Source organism: Neofelis nebulosa, chromosome 17 (assembly GCF_028018385.1).
Source record: "Neofelis nebulosa isolate mNeoNeb1 chromosome 17, mNeoNeb1.pri, whole genome shotgun sequence".
NCBI lineage: Eukaryota > Metazoa > Chordata > Mammalia > Carnivora > Felidae > Neofelis > Neofelis nebulosa.
The window spans coordinates 41,133,500-41,156,501 of record NC_080798.1 but is presented as its reverse complement, the minus strand read 5'-3'; the positions used below and the strand labels follow the sequence as shown (position 1 = coordinate 41,156,501).

At 39.7% G+C, this 23,002-nt stretch overlaps 1 protein-coding gene across 3 annotated transcripts in view; it reads left to right on the top strand.

Moving 5' to 3' along the window:
• CDH11 (cadherin 11) overlaps positions 1–21,985 on the top strand; it is a 152,949-nt gene extending 130,964 nt beyond the window's left edge. For all 3 annotated transcript variants that reach the window (XM_058708284.1, XM_058708286.1, XM_058708287.1), the window contains 5 exons: positions 1,210–1,346; positions 1,761–1,894; positions 2,128–2,245; positions 17,626–17,877; positions 20,616–21,985. In XM_058708284.1, coding sequence (XP_058564267.1) covers positions 1,210–1,346; positions 1,761–1,894; positions 2,128–2,245; positions 17,626–17,877; positions 20,616–21,112 — 1,138 coding nt within the window. In that variant the 3' untranslated portion in view covers positions 21,113–21,985. The remainder of the gene's footprint in view (positions 1–1,209; positions 1,347–1,760; positions 1,895–2,127; positions 2,246–17,625; positions 17,878–20,615) is intronic.
• Positions 21,986–23,002: the final 1,017 nt, after the last annotated feature.

The following is a 23,002-nucleotide window of genomic DNA, read 5'->3' as shown; positions in this document are numbered from 1 at the left end:
GAAGATTTGAGTTCTCATGTTGGCTGCCCCAGAAACGAGATAATAGGCCATTTGGAAATCCCATCATTTGTAGATGGAAGATATTAAACTCTGACATCCATGGTCTTTGCCACCTTTAATATATCTTGACTTTTATGACCTTCGATGAATGCCTTCAGACATATATATTCTGTAAACTTTAGGAAACTGCAGCTAAGCCCTCCAACAGCAGGAAACCACCCAATTATGAACCCAGTATGCTACCCGAGTTAATATAACCACCTTTGCTCCTCATTTTGGAGACAGTGTGGTGAAGTGAAAAGGAAAGGAGCTTTGGTGTTGAACAGACATATTAAAGCCAGGACTTCGGTATTTACAACTCTGGGTATCCCGGACAAGCTATTTTACCTCACTATACCTCAATAAAGGTCATTCTTCTTGCTCAATAAAGGTCATTCTTCTTGCTCCGTCTCCCTCCTCACTGGGCCATAAACATGGTCCAGTAATATTCTGGAAATTATTTTCTCTTTTCTTAGAAAAACAAGCAAGCTTTCTAAGTGGACAGGAGTAGTTAAAAACCTTCCGGCTAGGCTATTAGGCACAACCCATCATAAAAGTATGAGGAGAACACTCTACAGATGAATGACCAAGACTGCTTTGCATATTTCATCATGGAATTCAGACCCAGGCTACCTGAGAACCCCTAAAACCAAATAAATAAACTAAATAAATTCACTCAAACTAGAGTTAGCATTTTTCTTTAAATAAGGAGAAAACTGATTTTTTAGTACCATAAATGCTCCTAGATGATAAATTTAGGTAAACTTGAAACTATTATATTTTGATGCAAAAATCTGGCAACAGTTTGATGCATTTTTGACTTTCTGAGTAGTTTGGGCAATCCCACTTCCCAAATGCAGTTTCATAAATATTCAGAGGGTGGGGGATTGTAGTAAATACGAAGAAATATGCAACATGTCATTACGTTTCTCAATCAAATATGCTAAACAGCTCTTTCATTCATTGTACTGAATAAAGAAGCCCAATGCTGCAGAATGATTTCTATAAAAGATTCATGTATGAAGTTTAAAAAGTAAATTTGATTAAAAAGGAAACCTAGTTGAAGCAATCCATTGAAAAAGTTATTTTAAATATAGCATGGAGAAAATATTCAAATATTAAGCTGCTCAGAATGTCTCCGTCTAATTGCCTTATTTGCATTCCGCTTAGGTATTCCATCGATCGTCATACTGACCTCGACAGGTTTTTCACTATTAATCCAGAGGATGGTTTTATTAAAACCACAAAACCTTTGGACAGAGAGGAAACTGCCTGGCTCAACATATCCGTTTTTGCAGCAGAAATCCGTAAGTATTCTCCTAAGGGTTTTGATTCTACTTTACCAAATTTTATTCCATCAGACTCTATATATATTCTGGAAAATGACAGACAGCTGAGATAGAATACATTTTTTAGTCTTAAGCATATTTTTCAGTGTTTAAAATTTATTCTTCGTCATGTATCGAAGAGGACATATAAACACGTAGAGATATTTTCATTTTCTCTGGCAGAACTGGGTATAGATTTGGCAAGTGAGATCTTGACACTATAGCCATCACTGGGGGACTCCCCATTTTAGGCTGCCACTCAGTATTGTTTAAATCCTTAGAGCCTAGATTTGTGGGTGCTTGTGTACCTATAGACCAGTGGTTCTCAAACTTGATCACACATTGGAATATCCTGGAGGGCCTGTATTTACTGTCTGAATTCTCTTCTTTCAGACAACCGGCATCAGGAAGCCAAAGTGCCAGTGGCCATTAGGGTCCTTGATGTCAACGATAATGCCCCCAAGTTTGCCGCCCCTTATGAAGGCTTCATCTGTGAGAGTGATCAGACCAAGCCACTTTCTAACCAGGTAATGATGCCTTCCCCTTTTCTGGCTTTGTACAAGCCATTTGGAAACAGAGTTTGATCTTGAGAGCTTCACCTGGAGATACCTGCCGCTGCCCAAGAGGTCTTCAGAGCTCTAGTTTAAGCTCTGTAGCTGTGCTCTTGTTAAACCCAGGCTTCTCAGCCAGCTAGGAATTTTTGAATAAATGATGTGCCAATGTCAGCATGATTTATTTATGGGCCACCTTTCTCTTTCAGCCAATTGTTACAATTAGTGCAGATGACAAGGATGACACAGCCAATGGACCAAGATTTATCTTCAGTCTACCCCCTGAAATCATTCACAATCCAAATTTCACAGTCAGAGACAACAGAGGTTCGTACCAAAGTTCCTATGCATTCAGAGAAGTAGAAATGGAAGAATGAATGGCTTTTATATTGCAGAACACAAGTGTTTTCCCTAATCTTAATAATGCCTGTCCGTTGAAGAACAAACAAGAAGTAATAATGCCACCTTTATTTTGAGACGTGTGGGCTCATTTGGTGCGTATGAATAAGTGAGTGTAATTTTATTTTACTTTTTTTATTGGCTTTGATATTCAAGAAGCAGTGGGGAAACCAAGTGGGGAAGCTTACAGGGTCAATATGCAAACAACCTCATTTATCTTTTTTAAGAGGTTGACAAACCCTTGGGGGGAGCATGGCTTTATGAATATTGATATCAAATAAAGCATTATAAGAGATTAGTTCAACTTTGTAAGGCAATGTAATCTTTCAGCTGGCCTTCCCTTCCAAGCATGGTTTTAATGCAGTATGGTTGGGTTCATAGCTTGTTACCTAAAGATGGTTGCAGAATTATTGCCTGAAGGGCATGAACAGAGCATTGTTTGGCCACTGTAGACATGGTGAAATTTAATATCATGCCTGCTTCTCATTTCATCAAAGAGGTTCTAGACTTACAAATTATTTGAAGTAGCTGTTCTTCCATATAGGCCCAAACTGATACAGTGTCTTGATAAAGTTGGTACCAAGTCAGGATCAGAAAATAAGTTTCTTGACTTCTGGGCAGGCTATGTTGGTCTACAGCTGTCCCTAGAAACCCGTGACAATGCAGTTTGTAGAAGCAGGAAGACAAATGCCATCATTCGACATAGGACTAGAAGGTAGTCCTCCTGAGCACACATGCTTTCATTAGCCACACAGTACTAGGTTATAGATTGACTGCTTTCCCAGTGACTGAGATCAGGCATATAGGAGCTTACATTAACCTAATAAGTATTTTTGCTTTCCCCATCTCTGTTATCACTCATCAGAATCATAAATACCAGTAGCTATGTTCCAAACAACATGCCAAGACCCTTCCCACACGCCATCCATTTCTTTCCCTCAACACACCATAGGTAAATGTCATTATTATCATTCCCATTTGAAGATGAAGAAAATGAGGCACATAACCATCAAGTAACTTGTTCTAAGTCAATGAGCCACATAGGAGTTAGACCTAGGTTTTAAACCCAGGTTTTCAGAGGCAAGATATTACAACCCTAAGCACTGTCCCTACTGGGTTGATTATTAGAGGAAAGAAGTTCCCCATCCTGCTTGGAGTTGAGGGGTATGATCTAGCATACTGCATTTTTATTTCTGGAACTGATTTGAGCATTTAATTATGGCCTTGTAAAATCAAGCACATATCAAAAGGGACTGTGGGATAAAATGTCCTAGGTGCTGACAGATTTTCTCTCCTGATGCTTTGCTTTCTGCAGTGGACATGCTCTTGAGAGCCTGGGTGTGAAGAAAGTAATATGACAGACCTGTGTTTTAAAGGAACCCTATGAAACAACCTGTCACTAAATGATTCCTATAATTTCAAAATAGAAATGGTGCTTGGAATGCTTTAATTTTATATTTCATCTAAGAGTTTTCTTTTACTTGTTAGCTTTGGTTTATGGGCACATGTGAGTGCCTTAAGCCCCTTTGAGAGTTAAGTCTGCAGGCCACTGAGATAGAGGAGTAGTTCTTGACTGGGAGCTCACGTACCTCCAGGGGTACATGTATATAATCTAAGAATTTCCTTTTGTAAGCATGCATTCCTCCAAAGAAGGAAGACCACACATGTAGTGTGGCATTCAAGAAATGCTTACTCAGCTGAACTGAACAAGGTAGCACACATAGTGTTCTCATAACACTTCCTAAGATATGGGTATACTTCGTTTGAGTTTATGGGAATCCCTGCTTCCACTCTTGGATTTCTCCTAATTCCCAAACTATTTTGTGATAGGTTGATTGCCACATTGCCAGGAGCCTAGGCTTTTGTCAGTGTTGTGGTGAAGGAGATATTAGAAAACATTTCAGCGTACATTTAGTTTTATCAAAAGTGAGGTGATCGACTCAGTTGTTTGGAAAACTCCACTGTTCCAACATGTGTCTTATGCCATCCCCCTCTTATGATCTGTTTACTCAAATATTTGTGGGCATACTTTTATCTGTGTTTTCTTATAATCCCCAACTAACATTTGAAGCCTAACTCCTGGATGGATGCCCAGCAACATCCCTGTATGGTTGGACACCTCCTGACCCAGCAGGTGTTTCTAGGCTTTTCTCACTGTGCCAACGTCACCTCCATCACCTGCCTTGTCTTCTTTCTCTTTTATGTGTGCGATAATATTTAGTTGCTGTTAACCCTCTGAAAACATGATACTAAGATGGAGTGTTCTCTAGGGAGTTGTAAGTATTTTACTTTGTCACAGTACTTCAGGAATGCCATCGGTATTTTCAAAAAGATGAGCCAGCCCAGTACACAGTCTGTTTCCTCTGCCCTTTCCTGTAAAAAACTAATAATATGCAGAGCTACCACTTTTGAGCGAATTGCTACTTTTTAAGAAAAATGACTTTATTAACTATGGCAAACACTTAATGAAAACTCCTATGTTTAGAGCTATTACAAAACCTTAAAGCAAATACAGTCCTATAATTATCATTTAATAGAGTCTCTTTGCTAGCTCCTAAAAGTAATTACATATTGAAGTAATCCAAAAGGAGTAATCACATTCCACATCCTATTAACAGCCTACTGAGTTACCAAATTTCTCGGCTGAAACGGTTTTCCATAGAAAACATGAGATAATGGTTTAGATCACGCTGAGTAAAAGCATCAGGTTTCTTTCTCCTTGAGTGTTTGCTTCCATTATGCCATGTAAATAATCGGGATTGTGTTTGCCTAAACTGGCATAAGCATTACACATCTTTAGAAATAGGAGAAGAGAAGCCATCTTAATACACCCAAGCCTTTTATGTCATTTTCCCTTACTCCAGTCTGTAGCCAACCTTCACAGGTGACTCAGCAGGCAGCCGGAGAGTACAACACTGGATGACTCTTCAACATTTAAGTCCATCTTGGGCTGTTAATTTCAAAAATGGTGCTGTTTGGCCAGATGGAGGCTGATCTGCCCGCAGTTTTGAGATGCATTTGCTTTGAAAATATCAGACTTATGGCTTCTCTTAAAACACAAGAAATGTGTAATGAATGAGAATAGTGCAAAGAAAAAAATACTGAGAATAACCCTTCCCATCTATCTAGCTCTTCGTTAATTTATACAAGTTTGTCATGGCCATTATTTCACTTAATTCCTCAAACAGCCCCACAAGGTTACTCAAGAGTATTTTTATCCCCATTTTCTAGAAAAGGAAGGAGAATGAGACATGAGGAGCTTCAGATATTTTCCCAAGGCACATTAGTGCAATAGCGAACAAGTTTGGGTATTTGAAGGGCTCCATCAAGTGTACACACTATACTATGAGTAGAAAGCTTATGTCTTTTCTAGTTAATTCTTTAAAAAAAATCTTTGTTTACCCTATAGTCAAATAATCACAGTCTTCAGAAGAGGAAAAATCTGGAATTCAATTGATCAATCTAAAGTTCCAGGGGAAATTGTGAACAGGGAAAAACTGTACTTCACGTTCAATTTAAATGATAGCCATAATAATTTCTAGTAAAATATATTTGCAAGAATTTTATAATTTCCTTCTACTATATAATTAACACATGTTCTTTGCAAGAAAGTTAGAAAATACAAACAAGCAGGAATATTACTATAAATAATAAAATAACTTGATACTATATTATATAGAAATAATCACTGCTATTTTTTGTATCTGTCCAGACTTTTTCTTGGGATTATATAATATATATATATATATATATATATATATATATATATATATATATGTTATATGCATATAACATATATATATATATATATATATATATATATATATATATATGGTGTAATACATATGTGGTACACACACACACACACACACACACACACACACACACAATCAGCACCAACACACTTATGTCAACATTTTCTTCTAAATGTCTCCCTAACTTCCACTATAAAGATGTCTGATCTCAGTTAACCATTGTGTAACCAGGTGTGTTTGCATACACCTTTGCCAAATATCTAATTACTATTTTAGGATAAATTTCCAGAGTGGAATTATTGGGTCAAAAGCTTTTGGTATTTAATTGACAAACTACCCATCAGACATGTATACTAACAGAAATACTTATAATACCATTAGCAAAATAGGTATTCCACACATGTAAGCCAACTCTAGATTTTATTACTTTTTCAAATCATTGGCAATTTGATAAGTGAAATACAATCACATTTTAAAATTTCAATGCCTTTGATAACTAGTAAACCTAGGATTTTTTAAATAAGCATTGATCATTTATTTCCTTTTTCTTTTGTAAATGTGCTTTTCCCATTTAAAAAAAAATAATGTTTATTTATTTTTGAGAGAGAGAGAGAGAGAGAGAGAGCGCATGAGCAGGGCAGGGGCAGAGAGAGAGACACACACACAGAATCCAAAGCAGGCTCCAGGCTCTGAACTGTCAGCACAGAGCCCGACGCAGGGCTCAAACTCACTGGCTGTGAGATCATGACTCGAGCCAAAGTCAGACGTTTAACCAACTGAGTCACCCAGGCACCCCATGTCCATTTTTGTGAATTATATAGTCACCTATTTACAGTTGATTTGTAAAGTGTCTTCATCTTTTAATGTTAATGACCTTGGGCCTGTCATACCTACTACATAGATTTTCCCAGTGTTTCAATGTCCTTTCGATTCTGATTGTGCTATGTTTGTCATTAGACGTTGCACTTCTTATACCAGGTTTTCTCTGCTTAATATTATCTTTAGCAATGCTCTCGTTGTCCAAAATTGATGTCAGTATTCACCTATATTTTCCTTCTTGTACATCTTGCTTCCCATTTCCACCATTTACCCATGTGAAATACATATATAACCTCAATTGGTTGGACGTTCCCTAAATATCATTTAAGAAATGGCCAGTCTTTTCCACCTGCTTTGACACACCGTCTTTATGATCACCTATGTTACATAATCCAGTTGACCCTCAAACAACATGGGTTTGAAAGACACGGGTCCACTTACACATGGATTTTCTTTCTAGATAAATACAGTACGGTACTGTAAATGTATTTTTTCTTCTTCATGATTTTCTCAGTAACATTGTCTTTTCTCCACCTTACTTTATTGTAGGAATACAATATATAATATACAAAATATGTGTTACTCGACTGTTTATATTACCAGTAAGGCTTCTGGTCAATAGTAGGCTATAAGTAGTTAGGTTATGGGGAAGTCGAAAGTTGTAAGTGGATTTTCGATTGCGTGGGGGGTCAGTGCCCCTATCCCCATGTTGTTCAAGGGTCAGCTTGTATTAGATTTTTTTGGACTTTAAATTCTTACCATTCTTTGGGGTGCCTGGGTGGCTCAGTCGGTTAAGCGTCCGACTTCAGCTCAGGTCACGATCTCGCGGTCCGTGAGCTGATGGCTCAGAGCCTGGAGCCTGCTTCTGATTCTGTGTCTCCCTCTCTCTCTGCCCCTCCCCCGTTCATGCTCTGTCTCTCTCTGTCTCAAAAACAAATAAAACGTTAAAAAAAAATTAAAAAAAAATAAAAATTAAAAAAATAAATTCTTACCATTCTATTTACTCTAGTGCTGGCATTATAATTTTCTTTACTACTGCATACACATCTATGTGAAAATCTGACACATGTTTCTCCAAATTATTTTCATTTTATTACTCTTAGTACTCTTAACTTTTGGTTTCTTTGTTCCTCCAGATAATCTTTAGAATTATTTTTCAGGTGCCTGAGAAGTATTTTTGTGAATTTTATTGAGTTTACCTTAAATTTATGGATTCACTTAAGAACTAAAAGTTTTAAAATATTCTTTCCATCCAGAAGCATGATTTGACTTTCCAATGAATCAGTTCTCTTTGTATTGCTATCAGGAATGTTTTGTAGCTGTCTTCTGTGTATTTCTTATTAAGCTTATAGCTAGATACTTTATATTTTGGATGTTGTTGTGAAGTGGATTTTTAAGTTGTTTTCTAAGTGAATATTTTTAGTATAAACTATAGCCATTTTAATGAACTTTTTATTATTTGGACATTGTTCTAAGGTGATAAAACTTCTCAGCTGATTTGCCTGGATTTTCTAAAGAGACAACTACATAAAAATTAAATAATGCAATTTGTTTTGTCTTCTTTTAAGATTTGGTGGGTTTTTTTTAGTCTATTTGCATAGATTGACACTTCTAAAATGTGTTAAATAACAGCAATGATAACAGGCGTTCTTGCTTTACTTGTTACTTAAGAGTTTTTAGAGTTTCACCAATAAGCATAATATTGGTAGTAATACTAAAATTAATATTTGTGTTGTTGGGTGTGTGTGTGTTTTAGGAAATTTCCTTTCTGTTATTATTTTATTTAGAAAAAGTGGATATTCAATTTTTATCATAATTTTTGGATTCTAACCAGAGAAGAGTATGATTTTGTCCTTTGACCTAATGATTTGTTAAAGGAATTAAATTGAAATATCCTAATATTGAACCTCATATTTTTAATTTCCAAACCTTCTGTTCCAAACAGTGATCATGTGATAAAATATAGAGGAAAGAGCAAGGGTTAGCAATTAAATGCTTGGCTTCACTCTTTATTGCTAGAATGGGAACAGTCTTAACATGAATCCCTGAATATTTGCCATACGATTAATCGTATTATTGTTTTATTTTTACAAACTGTCAATTATTACATCACCCCTAATTCCTAGGAATTAGTGTTTTGAGAGGGGACAGCAGTGAAATACCAAAAGGTGGCCACAGTTGGAACACATCTCAGGCTCCAAGAACCCCAGGGTTGCATGCTATCCACTAGGCCAGCTCAACTAAAGTTGGAGGCCTATGAGATCATCGGGTTATTTAGCTATTGAAACATTTCTTAGTCATTTGAGCAACGGAGGACAGTTTTAGGACCTTGCAATAAGTTCCTATTTTAACACCAACAAAAATACTCAGGATTTTCAAGTCAACAAATGAAAAAAGCAGCCCTTTTGACATTATGAAGCACCTTCCCTATTTCATTTGACCTTCTTCAGCCTTTTAATGTTTCTTCCATATTTCAAGTCAGTGTGACTTCCAACAAAAATGAGGTAATTTAAGGGGCGCCTGGGTGGCTCAGTTCGTTGAGTGTCTGACCATTGATTTCAGCTCAGGTCATGATCTCAGGGTCATGAGATGGAGCCCTACGTCGGGCTCTGCACTGAGCATGGAGCCTGCATGAGATTCTCTCTCTCTCTCTCTCTCTCTCTCTCTCTCTCTCTCCCTCCCTCCCTCCCTCCCTCTCTCTCTCTCTCTCTCTCTCTCTCCCTCTGCCCCTCTCTTCCACTCCAACTCTCTCTTTAAAATAAAATAGAAAAAAATTGTAATTAAAGAAAAACAAACGAGGTAATTTCATAGTTCCTCAATTACAATCTCCTTCCATCTTCCACAGTCACAAGAAAATGAGCTTCTCTGCCTGGAATGTACACACCTCCTACCTATTCCTCCTCTTTCAAGGTGTCCCCATAAATAAAGTCACTGAGGCGAAGCTTTGCCAGATATCCCCAGCCTATCTTGGGTGCTTCCTCCTCTGTCCTCCAGGAACACTGCAGTAGTTTTTCATATTTTCCTTATCTTGCATTCTAAACATTCATTTCCCCATCTTCTCCCACTAGAACATGAGCTCTGTGGGGACAGCATCCCAGCACTTAAGAACAGTGGGTTGACCAAATGCAAGGATTAAAATGAAAGAGTGGCTTGGGAAACATGTACCGTGCTCACAAATTTCAGGGATCTGTTATTATTAGGGGAAAATAATTATGTTATAACATAAGCATCAGGCTAAAAAACACACTCACCTTTTAATGCCGAATGCTCTGAGGAGTCAGTACCACATAGCGTGCCTCTTCTTTCCATTCATTATTTAGTGTTCCACAAAGTTATATTGGACATCCAGAGTTTGGATACAGGAAGAGATGACATTGAAATGTGCTTATTTGGCAGGAATATTATCTAAGATGGGCCAAGTTGCAGATCAAATGAGCTCTGATACCTGATGCATTCAGAGTGAAGTCTGATCTACTAAAAAATGCAAAAAAGACCAAAAAACAAAAGAAAACAGAAAGGGTACATGAGAAGCAGTTTTTGCTGAATAAATCGGGATAGCCAAGACAGATTCACCCCGATTAGACCAACTGGCAAACATCTTTTTTTTTTCCCTCCCCCACCAGCACTTTTTTTTTTTTTTTTTGTCTAAGCTTAGAAAATTTCTTTTTTTTATGAGTAGCATCAGACAGCATCCAAATAGGCTCTGGTTTTTTACTTTCATCATTTAAAGATAGCCAAATAGATTTCTATGGAACTTTTTTCCCTCATAATTGCTTCAATATGGAAGATGCTCTATTGGCAGATCAAAATGGCAGATGTCTTTTAATGCTCTGCCATTTTCTCTGTGTAAATAATTATGTTCCTTTTCCGCCTGAATTTCATTGCAGCAGTTTGTCCATTACAACGCAGCTTATCTGGGAATTTGCTCCTTCCCCAGCCCAACACAAAAAGATAGGTCATTTTGGTGGAACAGACACATTATTCTTTCAGGGTTTCCTCCGGTCACTGACTTAAATAACTCCTGGGATTTCTCAACTCACTAAAGGACCCAAAATGTTTATATCCCACTGAATTCTGTGGTAGTTTTCCTTGTCTTAAATCAAGAAATACTTAGGCAATATGTTTCTTTTTCCCTCCCAAGAAGAGAATTCTCCTCATACAAAAATGGAGGGAGAGTTAATTTCAAAGGAAGTGGTCAATTATAACAATGAAAAATCTATTAATACCAGCCAACAGTGCACACTTAGATGTCTGATACACACACACATTTAGATATCTCTACAATGTTATTTATTGTATTTCATATTTTGCCAGTCCCTCGGTATCAAAGGTGTTAATTAAAAAATCATGATGATATCCTCCTAGAGTGTAGCTCTTTAATTCATTTGGAAGACATTACAGCCATCAGAGTCTTGGGTCAAACAATTTTCTTCATTAACATGCATACACAAGCTATTAAGGTCATCTTTGAGTATAAGTAAAGTCAAAAATATAAGTGCTCCAAACTTTAAAAGTATTATTTAAAATTTCTATTATTTCATTCCCTCAGATTGAAGATGGCAAATATATGGCATCAAAAATTTCAGTTAAGGTTTGAAAAATCACAAATCTAAATGAGTATAAAAAACCTAAATAAGTGGGGGTTCCTGAATGCCTTAGTTGGTAGAGCAGGTGACTCTTGACCTCGGGGTTGTAAGTTAAAGCCCCACACTGGGATTAGAGTTTATTTAATAAAAAAATTGTAATCTAAATAATTAAACTTTCCAGCGATGTCTTTTGTAGAATATATTCTTCTAAAAGTATTAAAGCTTAAAACTCCATTAAGACTTCTGAGACACATACTGTATCTATATAGATATAGATATATACACACATATATTTCACATACATACCTATATATTTTTTTTTCCATTACCCTGATAGAACTATGGCCACATTTCTAGGGAAAGTGGAGAGGGCCCAGAGGATTATTCTGCTAGCGACTGCATAACTGTCTTCAAGTGTGTCAGAACTTTTTAAGTGGTAGATGGATCTACTTTGTCTCAGGTTTGAGCAAAGGTAGAGACGGTAGTTTGGGTCAGAAGTGAACAAAGTAAGAGCAAAGTTTGGCTTCAATCCTCTACATGCTTAATAGTCTCCAGAGAGGCCTTCATCTGATCAAGGTGAACAATGACAGAAGGACAGAAGAAACAGAGTGGCCAAGAAAGGGCATCTTAAGAGCTTTAGGGAAGCTGCTGAGGTGACTGATTCTCTCACCTTACCTCAAGCCTTTCTCCTGACATCATGGTGAGATCATGGTGTACTAATTCTGTGCTGCAGATGCTTTTCTTTTTCAAGTTTTTAAACATACAGAGTCTATGCCTTATGCTGCCCATTTGCTCTGCTCTCAGTGTTTTTTTTTTTTTTTTTTTTTTTTTTTTTTTTGGCTAATACAAGATTACACCGAGTGTGATCTATCGATCGAGGGCTGGTTACCCATCATAGTTTCCCCTTTTAATGTCAGTTGCATGTATCCCTCCAATGGACTACATCATCATCATAACCCTTATGTTTGCATCCCAAACTGGTACCATGGAGACAATCATTATCAGGTCCCTTTACATTTTGTTAGTGTAATGACAAAGTGTGCAGGTAAAAACAGCATGTAATTAGGAGTCCAGGTTGTAGACATAAAAATTTGAAATCTGAATTTATTTTCCATTAATGGAAACACTACATTTTGTGCATGACATATGCTAGTAATTAATGACCCTATTTGCAAGGTTTTGCCTAAGTAGGGGGAAAATGAAACTGGTTACGTGTCTGTGGCCAGGAATGAGAACCCTGGGTGTCAGGATGAAAAAGTGAAGTGCTTGAAAAACATTTTCTTACTGTGGGAAATATGTTGCCGAGGATTGAGGAGCATGAACTATTTTCTTACCTCTGGATGATGAGCTCTTCTGTGTAGACCCTTGCGTTCCAAGCTGCAATGACATTTCCAGGAATTCACTTTCCTCTCTCTGCCAATAAGTTTCTCTTCCTCATTAGTTTATTGCTCAAAGAGGATCGCTTCCAGGAAAGAATTAATATTTACTGAGCATCTCCAACAGTCTGTCGCTGTGCTAAGTACCTTTATGAATGGAATCGTTTTAACATTTAAAATTATTAGTTTCCTGGATGAGAATATAGAAACTCAGGACATTTACTTACTACAGTTGAAGTCAGGCAATTAATATGTAAATGATTCAAGATTCAAAACCAGGCCTGTTTGACCCCAACTACTGAGAGATTTGCTCTTTGGAAGCTTTATAAAGGAAAAGGATCTGAGAAATCTCTTGATGGAAATTTAAACATTGGTAACATTTGCCTTTTTCTGCCTCATCTTATTAGCCATGGAGCCAATTTGACACTTCCCTGAAAAAAAAAGGCTCATGGAGCCTCTTTTATCCATGGGGCACCCATAAACCTTAGGAATGTGTATATCCAAAGTGAGGGGACCCTCTCAAAAATACATAAGCAGTGATTGCCAATGAAAATGATTTGGATGAAAGAGAATCCATAGTCAAACAGAATGCAAAGTTCATTTTCAGTATAATAAGTTTTTGTTATTATGGCTAGTTTGTTTCTTTTTCAGTGTGTTTTTCTAGATTTGTTTTCATGAAATTCCTGCCCATAGTGGTGGCACTTTTTTTAGCCGAAGATCAGTGATCAGAGTGGACCACAAGAAAGACCATCAGGGGACATAGCACTGACTCCTCTAAAATGGCCATCCCAAAAGAAAGCTCACTCTCCCATTGGTACAGAGTCCAGTTGGATCTACAGGAGAAATATTTTATTCATTCAAACAACGCTGAGCACCTAAGTGCCAAGCCAGGCTGTTTACACAGTTTTCTGGTCTATCACAGCTACCCCGATCCAGTCATGAGTGCTGGAAGATATCAATAGTGGGTGTTAAATATTCTGGTGGAAGGATTCCCTGAGCCATAGAATAACCATAGCTTTTATTATGTTATTTGACTCCAGTAACAACCCTGTGAGGCATGCTTGATATCAACCAGGGTCTTCATTTTAAAGATGAACAAGTAAGGCTCTAGACAGGAAAACTGACTCATTTAAAAAATTTTTTTTTCAACGTTTTTTATTTATTTTTGGGACAGAGAGAGACAAAGCATGAACGGGGGAGGGGCAGAGAGAGAGGGAGACACAGAATCGGAAACAGGCTCCAGGCTCCGAGCCATCAGCCCAGAGCCTGACGCGGGGCTCGAACTCACGGACCGCGAGATCGTGACCTGGCTGAAGTCGGAGGCTTAACCGACTGCGCCACCCAGGCGCCCCAAACTGACTCATTTTAAAGCATGTAATTAGTGTATGCCCATGAAGAGACTTTCAGTCCATTTCTTTCCCACCTCTTCAACTAATCTTAAATCCATACGTGTAACATGTTTGGCTAGAAGAACTTCTTAAAAAGTTCTTGAGATTCTTGAGTCGCCTGTGTGGCTCAGTCGGTTAAGTGTCTGACTCTTGATTTTGGCTCAGGTCATGCTCTCACAGTTTGTGAGTCAGCCCCACATCGGGCTCCTCATGGACAATGCAGAGCCTGCTTGGGATTCTCCCTCACGCTGTCTCTCTCTGCCCCTACTCACTCCCTCCCCCCTCAATATAAATAAATAAACATTAAAAGTTCTCAAGATTCTACTGGTCCATCACTTGGAGATGGTGAATGGTCTGGTCAGCTGGGGTCCTTGATGAGCTTTTATGTCACAGTTTCAGTGTGTCTTAGGGGACTCACTTGTTCAGAATATGAAACATCTTTCAATCACATGCCCGTGTCCTGCTCAGCTCCATGTTTTCCATTAGTGTTTGATTTTCAGTCACTATCATGTGTAAGCCAGCATGCTGTAACCTGGAGGCACACTCTTGGGTGGATGGCACATTGAAGAAGAGATTTTAAATCCTGCCTTCCGCAGGTTTCCAAAAGCAAAATACCCAGTTTACATTCCCTCCAAAACAACACCCTGGGTGACAGGATGCGACCCAACAGATAATCTAAGTGAATGATCTTTTGGGGATGTTGCATGTATCAGAGAAGTGTATTTGGCCAAACAATTTAATTAATTTGCTTTCCATCTTAGATTTTTAATTTTTATTTTTATTCATAGTGGCATTAGTGACATTTCAGATCATTAAAATGGGGTAGATGTTGTCACTTTTAATTTGTGAAAATCTTATTTGAGCTCAAAAAATGTATGAGAAGGGAAAGAAATAATGTATTTTGAAATAATTTATTTATATGTGAATTTTTTTTGTATTTCTTAAGCATAGAAACAGGGTATAGGCTAGAACAGGAAAGAACAGTCAGGAAGCAGAATTTTCAGTTAACAGCCTTTTGGGCTAGTTTGTTTTTATTTTTTCATGATTTTCCATACTATGTGGAATTTTTTTCCAGTGATAAGAACAATATATGCCAGTCATACTAAATTCAGAAAATATAGAAATGAGGGCTAGCTGTTCTGCCTTGCTTTGTTTGAAATGCTGGCAACAAAGGACAGAGAATCTGTCGCGATACAGCTCGCTAAAAACCAATGCACACACACACCTTACCTTCTGCAACACTCAGAATATCTGCTCATCCCTTGACTGAATCTGCCTTTTATATTTAATAAATTTTATCTCACAGAAGATGTATTATATTTCCTTTCACCTAAAATATACCCATTTAAATTTGAGATTCTAAGGTATTTCCTCCTACAACAAGAGCTAATTCATGGTACTGTCGATCCATTCTAAACCTGCTAGCTTTTGGGCCATCATGTTGCCCATACATTCATATTGCTATAAGTTACTGATCCTAAACTGACATACAGAGGCAAGCCATGTTGAGGATGTGTGTGTGTGTGTGTGTGTGTGTGTGTGTACACATAATTTGATAGAACATATTTAAAATCTCACCTGTTTTATAATTACCAGTGTTGTCCCCCCAGAGCACACAGCCTGGAGGGGCGCCTGAGTGGCTCAGTCAGTTAAGCAACCGGCTCTTGGTTTGGGGCACCTGGGTGGCTCAGTCAGTTGAGCCTGCAACTTGGGCTCAGGTCATGATCTTGCAGTTTACAGGTTTGAGCCCTGCGTTGGGCTCTGTGCGGACAGCTCAGAGCCTACAGCCTGCTTCGGATTCTGTGTCTCCCTCTCTCTCTGTCCCTCCCCAACTCATGCTCTCTCTCTCTTTATCAAAAATAAATAAACATTAAAAATTTTTAACATATAGTCTGGAAAAAATGTTGGCTGGTATAGATATGCAGAAAACATGATAAGGAAGTAGCTGGGGGCATTGGTTACAAAAGATTGAAAAATATATGGAAGCCAACATCGGGAATTTTGGTTAAACCTTTCTCAGAACACAGTTATGCCATTTATTCAAAAAACATTTCTTGAATGTTTCTTGCGTGTCCATCCCTGGAAAGACAGATGAATGAGATGAAGTCCCCTATTCTTAGAAGTTCACAATCTAGGAGAGGTCAAAGTGGTTATGTCAACAAATAAAGACAGAATAGTGGGGTGTCAATTTCTATAAGAATATATAGTGCTAGGTGCCTGGGCGCATAAGTCGATTAAGCGTTTGACTCTTGATTTTGGCTAGGATCGTGAGATGGAGCTCTGTCTCAGGCTCCACGCTGAGTGGAGTCTGCTTAGGATTCTCCCCCCTCTCTGTGCCCCTCTGTCATTTGTGTACATGCTCTCTCTCCTCTCTCCCTCTCTCAAAAACAATTAATAAATAATAATACATAGTGTTATGGATCACAAAGGAGATGTTGGGAGGGGTCTAGAAAGGCTGCCCAAAGTGGTGGCTTTTGGGTTCAGTTCTGAGGCTTGAGGGGTTTTCCTCCCATGCTCATAGGAACAGCTTTCTGGGGCAGCAGAACAGTGGGTAAAAAGGCAGTGGGGGAGGTGTGGTGTGCTTGGGGAACAGAAGCCATGTCTGCATGTCAGGCTGAACTGGGGCATGTGGAATGGATAGGGTGTGACCCTGGAAGGCAAATAATGTCTTAAGAATAGAGAAAAATCTAGTGGTTTTCGGTAGGGCTGTGTTGTGTGGACAGCAGAGAGAATTTGGAATTATTTTAAGCAGGAGGCATGACATGTTTAACTAGCTGGTGGATGGTGCTTGAATTTCAAAGAGACTATAAACCTGCTACCGGGTTTTTATAAAAAGTTCCTCTTTAAACATATATTCCTTTAGGACTTATGAGTGGGCTCACAGTATGGGCAAGGTTTGCATGTGAACTGGAAATGTCTTAAAACAAACAACACAAAAACAAAAGCAGACAAACAGAAACTGGCCAAAGGCTTGCCATGAAGTAGGAAAGTGCAAACATGAAAAAGATTTTTCTGTTTGTTTCTTCTCACACTCACTTATATATTTAATTATCTCCTATACTCCCATAGAGTATGTGGTCTGAGCCCACACGTTCTTGTGGTATCTGACGAAAGGGGCAATACCTCATCAGAAAACAGTGTGCTTAACTTGCCCGTGGGGACAGGTGCATCTACCCCATATTAAAAAAAAGAGCCAACGTCTGAGTTTGGTTCCAAAATATGGAGACATTATTCTGCAAGGCCAGATGCCTGTAGCTTCTACAGATACCTAGATTAAGGATTCTGGCTGTTGACCTTGATGATGAGAAGTTCAGCCTCACGTCTGCCAAGCTGAATGCACAAATATTCATGCCATGATTCCGAAGGTCTCCTTTCCTCCAACAGATAACACTGCAGGGGTGTATGCCCGGCGTGGAGGCTTCAGTCGGCAGAAGCAGGACCTGTACCTCCTGCCCATCGTGATCAGCGATGGCGGAGTCCCTCCCATGAGTAGCACCAACACCCTCACCATCAAGGTCTGTGGGTGTGACGTGCACGGCGTACTGCTGTCCTGCAATGCTGAGGCCTACATCCTGAACGCCGGCCTGAGCACGGGGGCGCTCATCGCCATCCTCGCCTGCATCGTCATTCTGCTGGGTAAGCAGACTCCGCTGTGGCCTGCAGGAAGGGTTTTGCAACCAGATGCCCATCCCGGAAACATACACTTCTGGAGTGCAGGCTGGTTAGCAGAACTATACCAAGGACTGTGGCTACAATTTTTTTTTTAATTTTTTTTAATGTTTATTTATTTTTGAGACAGAGAGAGACAGAGCATGAACGGGGGAGGGGCAGAGAGAGAGAGGGAGTCACAGAATCCGAAACAGGCTCCAGGCTCCGAGCCATCAGCCCAGAGCCCGACGCGGGGCTCGAACTCACGGACCGCGAGATCGTGACCTGAGCCGAAGTCGGACGCTCAACCGACTGAGCCACCCAGGCGCCCCTATGTGGCTACAATTTGAGACAAGATGGAGGTGGTGTCTGCTCCGGTCCATTTTATGATTTGGGCGGCAACTTGACAAGCATTTTGAGCAGGGTCGGGGAAGGGTTCTGATGAGCAAATTGTCAGGCACCGCAGGACAGCACAGCAGCAACCAGCCGAGGGTGCTGTAGGGGGACATCTGAGAAGGTTTTGCAAAAGAGGAATTCAGCAGAAGTGTGGGAAATGAGCAGCAGTTTGCCTTAGAAGATGAAAGAGAAGGGGCGCCTGGGTGGCTCAGTCAGTTAAGTGTTCGACATTGGCTCAGGTCGTGATCTCACGGTTCATGAGTTCGAGCCCTGCATCAGGCTCTGTGCGGACAGCTCGGAGCCTGGAGCCTGCTTCAGATTGTGTGTCTCCCTCTCTCTCTCTGCCCCTCCCCTGCTCACGCTCTGGCTCTCTCTTTCTCTCAATAATAAATAAACGTTAAAAAACACATTTAAAAAAATAGGAGGAAAGAGAAGAGTTAGGGACGGAAGGAGTAATCATGAGGTCACAGACAATGTCTGAAGGACTTAAGTAAATGGATGAGGTTGGCCTGGCCAAGCTGGATCTTGACTCCTCCTCTGATTATCTTGGAGCAAGCCTCAGTTTTTGGGGTCCCCTGGGAGGCTTTTCCTGCACTTGCAGGTGAGTTAGCTGCCCCACTTCTGCATTTTCATGTCCTCTCTGGTTTACTCTGAAAGAACAGCAGTGTGCCCATGCTAAGAACATTTACCGTGGCTGGCCTTCAGCAAGATGAGATCACGTGGGAGAAAAATCAGGACTCAAACCCAAGGATGTCTGACACCAAATTTATGCTTGTTCCATGATGTTTCATTCTCCACTGAATGAGTAGGCAGCCCAGCTGCACAGTGAACAGCCCTGAGTTCAGGTCAACAAAGAGTTCTTGAGAATTATCTGGGTACCAGGTCCTGTGTTCAGCCCTGGGGGATAAAGAGAAGAATCAGACGTCATCTTTGTCCTTGACCGTTCACAGTCTATCAGGGAAAATACGAGTGAACAGATAAATCAGAGGCATGGGGTGAGTGCCATGATAGGGACATGAATAAAAGGTGATGGGGGCACACAGCAGGAATTGCCTCACATTGACTAAGGTCAGGGACATCTTCCTAGAGGAAGTGACATACTTGTTGGATGCCGAAGAATTTTCCAGATGGTGAGAGAGACTGGGATGGATAGATTATCCAAGCAGAGGGAACAGAATGCCAAAGAGCTCGAGGAAATTCAGAGTCTGGGGAGGGGGAGCCAGATATGTAAAACAAATGATAAGTTATGATGATAGAAGAATGGGGCCAGGTGGGTGGTGGAGTGCATGCCAGTAGCCGTGTCTGGTGTCTGAATGAGATGCCAAGATAGGTTTCCATGATGAGAGAGAAGAGTCAGCCAAACAGGAAGTGGAAAGGAGTGGTCTGGGCGTAGGTGTTGTCAAGAACAAGGCACAGGGGAGGGACACTGCTTGGTGAGCGCTGGGAGCCGGTCACAGTCCACACAAGGTCAAACCCTCAGCCTTGCATCTCCCAGTGATGATGCACCGACTAGGGCTCCCAGACCACCTGTCAGATTCAGCCACAAACATTTTCTTTAGTCTAGCCATGGCAGAGCGTTCTCATGGAATATTATAGAAACCTCTTGTAGCGATGCTAGGTTGCCTGAGCGTAGTCGAATCACCTCTCCCAGGGAGGAGATGGAGCTGTTCCTCCGGGCTTCAGCTGATGCTGTTTCCCTATATGCAAATAAAGAGGAGATTTGGCTTCTGGGGGTCATTATAAACTTCCCCTCTTCCATACGGTGGTCTGAAGAGAACCCTGCCACATTTATGATAAGATTTCTTATTAAGGTAGAGTAGGACTCCTGTTCATTCTTCCCAGCCCCCAGCCCTCTGGGCAGGAACTAGCATCACCTCTTATAGAAAGGTAGGACTGAGGTCTCTGAACGTCCTCGTTCATAAACTTTGGAGAGACAGCTGTCTTCCGCTGGAAAACGAAACCGACATAAGCCATTTTTAAGAGGCTGCAGACCAATATATTTAGAATCTTCCCAATTCTGAGGAACATGACTTCCAAATAGCATTGGATTCATTTGTAAAAAGCTCAAAATAGTTCCAACTTGCCAGTTTGTTTGGGTATCATCTTTTCCTGGCGGCATTTTGCAGAGGAAGAGACAGGTGGAGGGCAGTTTTACACATCTTTGGGGATTCCAGGTAAAGCTCTCATTTCACACAGTGATAGACTGGTTCCTATTCTGAAGCTTGTACACACCATGTCTTACAGTAAGCAGAGTTCTCCTGGTGGTGGGTGGGGAGAACCCAGAAATACTGGGCTTGACCTATGCTTACTTTCTTGTGCTTTCCCCATAGTCATTGTAGTGTTGTTTGTGACCCTGAGACGGCAAAAGAAAGAACCACTCATAGTCTTTGAGGAAGAAGATGTCCGTGAGAACATCATTACCTATGATGATGAAGGGGGCGGGGAAGAAGACACAGAAGCCTTTGATATTGCCACCCTCCAGAATCCTGATGGGATCAATGGATTTATCCCTCGCAAAGACATAAAGCCCGAGTATCAGTACATGCCTAGGCCTGGACTCCGGCCAGCACCCAACAGTGTGGACGTCGATGACTTCATCAACACGAGAATACAGGAGGCAGATAATGACCCAACTGCCCCTCCTTATGATTCCATCCAAATCTATGGTTACGAAGGCAGGGGCTCAGTGGCCGGGTCCCTGAGCTCCTTAGAGTCTGCCACCACAGATTCAGACTTGGACTATGACTACCTACAGAACTGGGGACCTCGTTTTAAGAAACTAGCAGACTTGTACGGTTCCAAAGACACTTTTGACGACGACTCTTAACAATAATGGTACAAATTTGGCCTTAAGAACTGTGTCTGGCATTCTGAAGAATCTAGAAGATATGTAAACAGGTATTTTTTTAAATCAAGGAAAGGCTCATTTAAAACAAGCAAAGTTTTACAGAGAGGATACATTTAATAAAACTGCAAGGACATCAAAGTGGTAAATACTGTGAAGTACCTTTTCTCGCAAAAAGGCAAATATTGAAGTTGTTTATCAACTTCGCTGGAGAAAAAAACCACTTGGCGTACAAAATATTTAAGTGAAGGAGAAGTCTCATGGTGAACTTACAATGAAGGGAAATCGTTTATGTGTTATGAACATCTAAGTCTTTTCTTCTTCTTCTCCTTCTTCTTCTTCTCCTTCTTCTTCTTCTTCTTCTTCTTCTTCCTTTTTTTTTGTCAAAGAAGCTTCCAGAAAATTAGAAAGGACAACAGTTCTGAGCTGTAATTCCGCCTTAAACTATGGACACTCTATATGTAGTGCGTTTTTAAACTTGAAATATATAATATTCAGCCAGCTTAAACCCATACAATGTATGTACAATACAATGTACAATTATGTCTCTTGAGCATCAATCTTGTTACTGCTGATTCTTGTAAATCTTTTTCCTTCTACTTTCATCTTAAACTAATACGTGCCAGATATAACTGTCTTGTTTCAGTGAGAGGCGCCCTATTTCTATGTCATTTTTAATGTATCTATTTGTACAATTTTAAAGTTCTTATTTTAGTATACATACAAATATCAGTATTCTGACATGTAAGAAATGTTACGGCATCACACTTATATTTTATGAACATTGTACTGTTGCTTTAATATGAGCTTCAATATAAGAAGCAACTTTGAAATAAAAAACAGATTCTTTTTTAATTCTGGGTTTCATTCTTAACATTGAAACGTTTAAGTATTTCTAATGACCCATTTATATTTCTAATTTAAGATAATTGTGATCTTTTAATAACCCTATTTATAAGATGTTGTAGTCTGCTGCTTTTATTGTTTATTTAAAATCAAGTATGTTTTGCAAATGTTGTTTTTTTTTTTTTTCAGACAAGATTCTGTAACATCGTTTAAAGCTTTCTTGTACATTCTCAGTGTTAGCTTCCTGGCTTCTCTTTGCACACATCTTCTGAAAAAGAAGGATGCGAAAGATCTAGGTCAGTCTCTGATTTTGCAATACTTGTTATATAATAGGCATTTATCTTGTATATCAGTAATTCAATGGTTATGAGAGATGAATCCATGAGGAAATGAAATGATCAGACCTCTAAAGTTCCAAGATGTAGATTTTATGCCCGATACTGAGCATTTGGGGGTTGGGCGAGGGAAGGGTCAAAAATAGAAATATGCTACATGTAGTTATCAGACATCCGATGTTATTCTATTTTTCCCTACTTTGATCTTGCCAGGCTCTCATAATGACTCTGACAGTTGAAACTGCTTATATTTCCCTCCTATGAATTTCAGTCCTCTTAAAATAATGTGGCATTTTAAATTTTGATGAAAGAAAGAGCAATTCATTTCCAAACCTTAAAATATGCTTTGGCAACAAGCTCAGAATGAGGGCAGGGACCCTGGTGGATTCTGAGGGTCAGTGCCAGTATGCCTGCTGTCTCTGGAAGTCCCATCTGGCTGCCTGGGGATTGGGACTTCCGTGGAGGACATTACACCTGTTCAGCTGGGCCAAAGGTCAAAATGTAGCAATACTCGGGGAAAGACCACACAAAGTCATGCTACAAGTGTTCTCCCTCTTTCCCCTTAGAAACAGGGCACATGCTTTCTCTTGGGTTGCAGACAATTTTTAGATTATCTTTCTTTTTTTTACTTTATTGTGAAACTTTGTTTCAAGCATTTCTTGATATCCTGCTACATACTATTTTTATGACT